Source organism: Ruditapes philippinarum, unplaced genomic scaffold (assembly GCF_026571515.1).
Source record: "Ruditapes philippinarum isolate M1 unplaced genomic scaffold, ASM2657151v2 ctg2105_1_1_1_1, whole genome shotgun sequence".
Lineage (NCBI taxonomy): Eukaryota > Metazoa > Mollusca > Bivalvia > Venerida > Veneridae > Ruditapes > Ruditapes philippinarum.
This window is the reverse complement of record NW_026866582.1, coordinates 97,217-106,375: the sequence shown is the minus strand read 5'-3', so window position 1 is coordinate 106,375 and position 9,159 is coordinate 97,217. Positions and strand designations below refer to the sequence as shown.

Sequence of the window (9,159 nt, the reverse complement as noted above, 5' to 3'; positions counted from 1 at the left end):
CTTGCCCCAAGTTGAGCAGTAGACTAAAATTATTGCAATCAGCTTAATCAGTAATGATTTTTTTTATTCCATTTTCAGCTATATAATCTACTTCTGGGACCACCTGATATGTTGATGGACATGTGTGAGAAGAGACAATGTTGCAAGCCTAATATATCTCCGCTAATGATACAGCTAGAGTAAAAAGCATCATATAGCCCTTGGAAGAAGTTATCTGCCATAGATTTACAAGAGACAATGACGTCAGAAATCCATACAAGATCAAGTTAATCTAGAAATGTTTGAAGAAAAGGTAACCTTTACTCAACTGATTTTGTGAAATAGATTGACCTTACTTTAATTTGGGTCAGTTCTTTGTTCATTACAGGGATATCAATATATTAATTATTTATTTATTTATTTATTATTATTCATTTCTGACAAACATAAAAGTTATAAAGGACATCCAAGTTTTCCTCTTTGTAACAATTGAGAAAGTACCATATCTTTGCGAATAACGGTTATTATTTCAAAGAATAATAAACTGTTACTACTTTTATTAGATTTCTTGGCCAAATACTTTATACACTGTACAATGTATATTTGAAAACCAAAAACATTTTATATTTAAAATTTATTAAGTATTTGTAATAATGTGAAATTCTACATTTCTGCTTAATATTAATATTCAATTATAATAAAATTCTTATGATTGAAAATCTGTCTTAATCAGAATGATGAGAAATAAGAATGGGATAATGAAAAAAGTGCCTATTATAATCAACCATGTATAAAGTTGATTTACACGCTTTGCGAAATATGGAATGCTACAAACACCAGGCATGCTTCATATGCCATCGCGCCTGTACTCACTGCATGCCTCCCTCGCAAGTGAGCATGAGCAAGTTTGTTCAAATATGTTCTCCTAGAACTATTTTGACCACTCTGATTGTATTAAGTGACCCACCTGCCAGAAAACAGTCCCCTTCAGCCAATGGACAGACTGGGAGGGGCATCTCTCTCAATTCTTTGACTCTCTTTACAAGGCAATCCTCAGTGTGTAAGTCAGCTTATCTATTTTTAAATTTATATAATTTCTGCTTGATAAACATAACATTGTTTCAAATAAAACAAATATTATAGCCACAGTAAAGATTTCTTAGGTATTTCTTTACATTCTTGATTTAAATTCCTTTTCTTAGTTTTGCATTTGAAATTCATTAATAGGTTTTTTTAAAGGACTTTATCCCTAAAAAGCTATCTTTTTTTTATTTTTCAAAGGCTTTTTATTTTTGATGAAACGGGTTAAAGTTTGGGTTAAAAAAGTTATACAAAAGGTCAAAAAATTAGCTATTTTTTGTGTCTTTTGTTTTGGGGGAAAAAATTTTAAGTTACCGGGTTTAAAGCTTTTTGGTATTCCCAATTTCAAAATACTACTTTGGTTTTTTTTTGCTTTTTATATCAATCAATTTAAATGAAAACTTTGGTTTGGGGGAAAGGTTTTAATTTTAATTTGGAATGGTAAAATCCATCTTTTGTTAAAAATATTTAATTTTTTATCTACAATTTCGGTAATTTTGTTGTATTTTGTAAATTTTTATAAATAACAAATTTTTTTTTTTATTTTTTGTTTTTTAAGGGGAAAGTAATCAAAGGGCAATATAAATCCTTTTTGGAAAGTGAAATGAAAAATTTTGACCAAAGGGTTTAAACAGACTTTTTTAGCCTTTTTTAAAACAATGAAAAGTAAGTTACCCTTCCCCCCCCCTAAATATTTTAAAAGGGGCTTTTTCCATCTGACAGTCTGGACAAGACCAAATGTGTTGAAAATTAAAAGTGTTGTCAATTTGTCTTCAACAGTTTAATCTAATTTTAAAGAAAAGATATTCCTTGAAAAGATAATGACCATTTTCATGTTTGATGGAGAGTTAAAAGATGATATCACTCTATATTGTTTTGGATTTTGCCTCAAATTTGTTAACCTGTTGTTAAACTGAATACTGAAAATCTTATTCATACAAATGTGTCATCTTCCCAGTAATTGGTTAATTTCAAATGTATTGTTAAAAAAATGTCACTAGTTATTTTCAAATAGATTGTCAAAATAAGCAAATGTCATTGGTTAATTTCAAATGGATATGTGTCAAAATTAATACAGTAAACTCCGCTTATAACGAACTCATTGGGACATTTGAAATCTGTTCCTTATATCCGGAGTTCCTTGTAAGCATATAGCGAATTTGTTCCTTCTATAAGGAGTTTTTATAACGAACAGATTTGCATATAACGAACTGATTGTTTACCATCGTCCTCCATTTTGAAAAACATTTGTTATTTAGAAAAAATAGTCACTTATATCTTTTTTAGACACAATACCCGAGAGCGTCCTTTTTTTAAATTTTAAACTCAGTGCTTTTCGTTTTCGTTCCATGGTTAAGAATAGATTTACTTTTTTTCTTCCTTTTATATTGAATATCTTCTATTTTATTTTAAGCGTGACTTTTACTATAAAAGATATAGATTTCTTTTCATTTCAATCAATCGTACTTTGTGTGATTATAAATGATAATAATTATTTTACTTGAGCGAAACTATTTAAGAAAAGAAACAATAGAATAAAAGGAATAACCGTTTTTTCCGGGTAACAAGAACTCGTGCTTAAATATCCTAAATAGAAAACTATTACGTACTGCTATAAAAATTCATTTTCACATCTACATAGAAGTACAAACAACAAAACACGGTACATCTGGCCGAGTTTTTATCCGTGCCATTATGAAAACGAAAGTTAAAAATGCGGGATCTTTTTACGGATAGCCGATATTGAGAGTTCGTTATAAAAGTGTTATTTTCTGGACTTTAACTAAATTGGGACTAAGAAATGAGTTCCTTATAAGCGATAATTCCTTATAACCGTGTTCGCTGAAACCGTATATTTTTATATTAAATAAAGAAAGGCAAAATTCGGGCCGAAAAAAATTGTTCCTTATAACCGGAAGTTCGCTATAACCATGTTCGCTGTAAGTGAAGTTTACTGTAAATGTTATTTGTTAATTTAAAAGAAATAGCTAATCATTTCTAAGGTTCTCAGATGGGATTCCAAATTCAAATTATACAATCATATAAAGATTACCAAACAAAGCTGTTTCATGAACCATGAACTCATATACTGATATATTTTAAATTGTTTTGTGGAATATCTTATTTTGGTACATATTGTATATTGCTACATGTATATCACACAAGGGGCGTCTGTGGCCAAGTGGTTAAGGTCGTTGACTTCAAACCACTTGCCCCTCACCGCTGTGGGTTCGAATCTTGACAAGGACTTTGGATTCTCACATGTGAGGAAGCTATCCAGCTAGCTAACAGAACGTCGGTGGTTCTACTTAGGTGCCTGTTCGTGCCTGAAATAATGCTAGGAAGGGCACCTGATGTCTTCCTCCACCAGTAAAGCTGGAACGTCGTGATATGACCTATACTGTGTCCATGTGACGTAAACCCCCCCCCCCCCCAAAAAAAAAATATCACACAAGTTTTTTATTTGAATCAGGTAATGATATTGAGGAACTCTACAGCAATCCAGAGAAACTCGGATCATTGATTGAGTCAATCGTATCTGTTGAAGACTGGTTGAAAGTTCTCTCTGAATTCTTCAATGCCTACTATTCACCAGTAAGTATAACTGATTAACTCCTATTAGATTTAGAAGAACTTATTCAGTTACTGCACTAAGGTGACAAATGGTAGTCCTGTTTTAAAGCACTTGTATACATATGTTAAGAGTGCTTTATCAACAATTCATTTAATAATAAATAATAAGTAATGGAAATATATTAAAATTAGCAAATGAGTTTGATTTATATCCTATTTGATTAACCATTTTAATTGATTTGAGGAAATAACTTGTCTTTAAAGAAATTCAGTGACCTAAATCTTTTTTGTAAATGTTTTTTCCTTTGTGAAATCTTAGATTATCTTTATTTTCACTTGCATGAATGACCTTTCTACATGGTTAAGATTAGATTATCACTTTACATGATTGACATTGAATTATCTCCATAGACGATTGGCATTAAATTATCTCCATAGATGACTGACATTAAATTATCTCCATAGATGACTGACATTAAATTATCACCATAGATAATGGACATTTAAGTATCTTTATAGATAACCGACATTAAATTATCTCCATAAATTATTGACATTAAATTATCTTCATAGATAATTGACATTGAATTATCTCCATAGATGACTAAAATTAGATTATCTCCATAGATGACTGACATTTAAGTATCTCCATAGATGACTGACATCAAATTATCTCCATTGATAATTGATATTAAATTATCTCAATAAATGACTGACATTAAATTATCTCCATAGATGACTGACATTAAATTATCTCCATAGATAATGGACATTTAAGTATCTTTATAGATAACCGACATAAATTATTGACATTAAATTATCTCCATAGATAATTGACATTGAATTATCTCCATAGATGACTGACATCCAATTATCTCCATAGATGATTGATATAAATTATCTCCAAAGATGATTGATATTAAATTATCTCCACAGACAACTGACATTGAATTATCTCCATAGATGATTGACATTAGATTATCTACATAGATGACTGATATAAAATTATCTCTATAGATGATTGACCATAGATGACAGACATTAAAGTATCTCCATAGATGACCAACATTAAATTATCTCCATAGGTGACGTACATTTGATTATCTTCATAGATGATTGACATTAAATTATCTCCATAGATGACTGACGTTAAAGTATCTCCATAGATGACTGACATTAAATTATCTCCATAGATGATTGACATTAAATTATCTCCATAGATGACTGACATTAGATTATCTCAACAGATGATTGACATTAAATTATCTCCATAGATGACTGACATTAAAGTATCTCCATAGATGACTGACATTAAATTATCTCCATAGATGATTGACATTAAATTATCTCAATAAATGACTGACATTAAATTTTGTTCTGTTCTGGTCTATTAACCTTTTTGTTCTGTTTGTATTAGGACGAGGATCCACCCACAAGAGAAAGTATTCTAAAATCACTGGTGTGTGGCGAGAATGAAAAGGTAGAAGAATATATGAACAGATATATATACGGGATGTTTAATGGTGATCCAGGATATATCTGGAAGTTATGTGACGTAGATATGGCAGAATGGAACAATACATTGAGAAATAATTACTATTCTGAATCAGACCTCTATAAAGTTCAAATGATGGTAAACATACTTTTGTTATTTCAAACATAATTAATTAATCAAATACGATAACATATAGGAGTGGAAAACATGGCTGACACTTGTTGAAAATGACTGAATTTTATTAATAATATAGTTCCTACATTCTAACAAGGCAAATTTTTAATCATCTTTTGTTATGTAGTATTATAACGGATTTTGAATACTAGATTTTTATGATACGGCTGTAAAAATAGAAGTTCAGTTTATTAGCTCGACTATTCGAAGAATATGAGAGCTATTGTAGTCGCCCCGGCGTCGGCGTCGGCGTCGGCGTCAGCGTCCGCGTCGGCGTCTGCGTTGGTTAAAGTTTTTTGTAAAGTCAAATATCTCAATTATTACTTGAGATATTCAATTGAAACTTACAATACTTATTTATAGTAACAAGGTACATCAGATTGACAAGTTGGATAACTCTGCCTACAATATTGACAGAATTATGCCCCTTTTTAACTTAGAAATTTTGGTTAAAGTTTTTTGTAAAGTCAAATATCTCAATTATTGCTTGAGATATTCAATTGAAACTTACAATACTTATCCAAAGTAACAAGGTACATCAGATTGACAAGTTGGATAACTCTGCCTACAATATTGACAGAATTATGCCCCTTTTTAACTTAGAAATTTTGGTTAAAGTTTTTTGTAAAGTCAAATATCTCAATTATTGCTTGAGATATTCAATTGAAACTTACAATACTTATTTACAGTAACAAGGTACATCAGATTGACAAGTTGGATAACTCTGCCTACAATATTGACAGAATTATGCCCCTTTGGAACTTAGAAATTTTGGTTAAAGTTCTTTTGTAAAGTCAAATATCTCAATTATTGCTTGAGATATTCAATTGAAATTTAAAATACTTTTTTATAGTAACAATGTACATCAGTTTGCAAAATTGCATAACTCTGCCTGCAATAGTTGCAGAATTATTTGCCCCTTTGAAACTTAGAAATTTTGGTTAAAGGTTAAAGTTCTTCAAAGATATTTACTTGAAACTTTACACATGCACTAAGGGTCATAATTGGAGGGTCATAATTATATGTCACTGACCAAGTTCCACAACTCTATCTTGCATTAAGGCTGATTCATATCCCGTTTTCTACTTAGTCTCTTGGTTAATGTTTACATGCAAATTTTACATATCTCAATAACTATTAAAGATATTTATTTAAAACTTCACATATGCATTTAGGGTCATAATTGTAGGTCACTGACAAAAATCCATAATTCTATCTTGCATTTAGGCTGATTTTTCTCCCCTTTTTCAACTTAGAAATTCATGGTAAAGTTTTGCTTGTAAGCTGTTATCTCAATAACTACTGAAGGGTTTGTGCCTTTTTTGGGACAATTTTATGCATTCATAATAATTTAGCAGTGATTTACTTGATAAAACATCTTAATAACAAGCCTTTGTACCTTTTCTGTCAAATTTATGTATTCATAGGTAATTAGTATTATTATACTCAATACTCAAGCCAATACTGTATAATTAGACTCTCTCTAAGGCCTATAACATGAATTTATAAAAAAAAAATTAGCCCTTTTGTGAACTTAAAAAATTTAACATTATCCAGGCTCTTTTACTATCAAACACTTAGAATAGTCGAGCGTGCTGTCCTACCGACAGCTCTTGTTTATTTTGTTAGTGTTATTGTTGAATTCGCAGAACATCTGACCTGTTTTATATGGTGATGGTGGTGGAAGTTTACTCTTCTAATCAAACCCAGGTTGCCAGATTCACAGTTCAAAGCTCTACCTATTGAGCTAACCGGACAGCAAATAAAATTATGGAATAATTTTGTCTAAGTACACTTACTTTAATTAATGTGAATATTAGCTGTAATTTATTATTTTACCTATACCAGCAGTATAGAGATGGACTAGCATGAAATTCAGGATGCAGCATGATGTCTGCTACAGAACTTTAACATTTTGAAATGAAAACCCCTCGCAGTAAAAATGGGCTGTTCCAATTTCAAAGCAGGGCAAGTCCATTACACAAACATAGCAAAGTGAGGTTTAATTAGTTTCTAATTGATCATCTGTATGTTTCAGTTTAACCAGGCTGTAGAAGATAAAATGGCGGAACATGATGACAAAGTGACCAGTAAAACTGTTTTAGAAATGTTGGAGAAATTGAACCTGGATGGGCTATTGAACAGCAGCTCCACAACAGAAGACTGGCTACGAAATAGTCAAGACACTGGTCTTGAAGGGTAGGTTATGATTCAGATTTTTTTTCTTCTTGCGATTATGCTACCATATTATCAGTTTTAACCCTTGCTATGGGAAATACTTTAAATGAACTTGGCCATCTCTCATTCTGGACCAAAATCATTTATCATTTTTAGGGAAAATTTCATAATATATACTGACTGAATAGGGAACAGTGCAGAACAGGATCTTATTTCAAACTGTGGTCTGCACAGTTCGCATGAGTATATTTATGTGCTGCCAGCAGGCTAAGAGTTGAGGACTTACATTTTTCCTTAATATTAAAAGCAGAAACCATTGAGAAAATAAGGGGTAAAAATTTCTAAAGTTTTTTTGTATTTTAGGAGGGTTTATTAAAATGAAAAAACAAAAGTGTCATCTATAGGGTAGAAATTAACCAAAAAAACCAAAAATGTCTTTTTACACAAAAAGTATTAAAGGGCCCCCCCAGCTTTACTTCCCCTTTAATCTGTCTAGACATGGTTGGCTGTTTAAATTTTACAACTTTATTTTTCCAAATTTTGATAAATTTAAAATTTTTAAAATAACAATTTAGGGACCTCTGAATTCCAAAAAAAGGGAGCTTTTATGATATTTAAAATTTAAGGGTCATACATAAAAACTGAGCATGAAATTATTTACATTGTAGGCTGATGTATGTGCTGGAAATGATTGCGGAAGAGGATATACTGAAAGACTTCAAGGCCATGCTGCTGATTATTATTGAAGTTCAAGAGTATATCAACACTATGCTGGAAAAATTTACAGGTTTGTGTAAAAATAATTTCAAGTTGTCTTGTGCAAAAGGGATTTTGAAAAAGACATATCCCCACAAAATGAACCCAAGAAAATGATCTGTATGTTCAGGAAAATGAGTACAGTATTTAAAACAGACATGTTGCAAGTGTGAAAATAGATCCAGCCATCTGTATGCAAAGTTATTTTTTCCAAAATCTTTTTCACAGGCACATATTGCCCCTTAATTTTAATAATTTGTTATATAACACAATGTTTTTGTAATGGAAAAGTTTGTTAAGTTGAATGAATTTGTGAAATGTTGGTAGGGCAGTACTGTGTATGAATCCGATATGAACATACTATCAGTTGTAATCATGTTGCCTTATTTATGTATATTGTATATTGCACAGAAAGTGATCAGGAGTAAAATTATTACATAATCTAATTGGGATCAACACTTAACTTGTATGACAGAAATATTCCAACTTGAAATGATGTTTTACAGGAATGTTAGTGCATGATGATGATGGAAATATGTAGTATTTACTGCTGTTCACTTGATGTTGTCTCACTTTCAATGAGTAATGTAAAAGGCCAGTAAAAAAAACCCCCAAAAAACAAAAAAAACAAAAAAAAAAAAAAAAAAAAAAAAAAAAAAAAAAAAAAAAAAAAAAAAAAAAAAAAAAAGAAAAAAAAAAAAAAAAAAAAAAAATTTTTAAAAAATAAAAAAAAAAAAAAAAAAAAAAAAAAAAATTATTTTAAAAAAAAAAAAAAAAAAAAAACAAAAATAAAAAAAAAAAAAAAAAAAAAAAAAAAAACAAAAAAAAATATTTTATTTCAAAGGGTTGAGATTTTTCTATTTAAAAAAAGATAAAATATCAAATTTTAAATACCTTTTCTTTTTAAACATTAAAACAAATGT

The 9,159-nt window shown here is 30.1% G+C and overlaps 1 protein-coding gene across 1 annotated transcript; it reads left to right on the top strand.

The window, feature by feature from the left end:
- The first annotated feature begins 1,718 nt into the window (after nucleotides 1-1,718).
- LOC132732976 (uncharacterized) lies at nucleotides 1,719-8,664 on the top strand. The gene is made up of 6 exons (XM_060719519.1): nucleotides 1,719-1,725; nucleotides 3,533-3,654; nucleotides 5,051-5,266; nucleotides 7,341-7,501; nucleotides 8,149-8,267; nucleotides 8,648-8,664. Exons 1-6 carry the CDS (start codon nucleotides 1,719-1,721, stop codon nucleotides 8,662-8,664), a joined length of 642 nt encoding a protein of 213 aa, XP_060575502.1.
- Nucleotides 8,665-9,159: the final 495 nt, after the last annotated feature.

What these genes read in the sequence shown, in the direction of transcription:
- LOC132732976 (XM_060719519.1), top strand. An exon ending in TCAATGCCTACTATTCACCA is followed by an intron (nt 3,655 to 5,050) that starts GTAAGTATAACT and finishes TGTTTGTATTAG; the next exon opens with GACGAGGATCCACCCACAAG. An exon ending in CAAGACACTGGTCTTGAAGG is followed by an intron (nt 7,502 to 8,148) that starts GTAGGTTATGAT and finishes TTTACATTGTAG; the next exon opens with GCTGATGTATGTGCTGGAAA.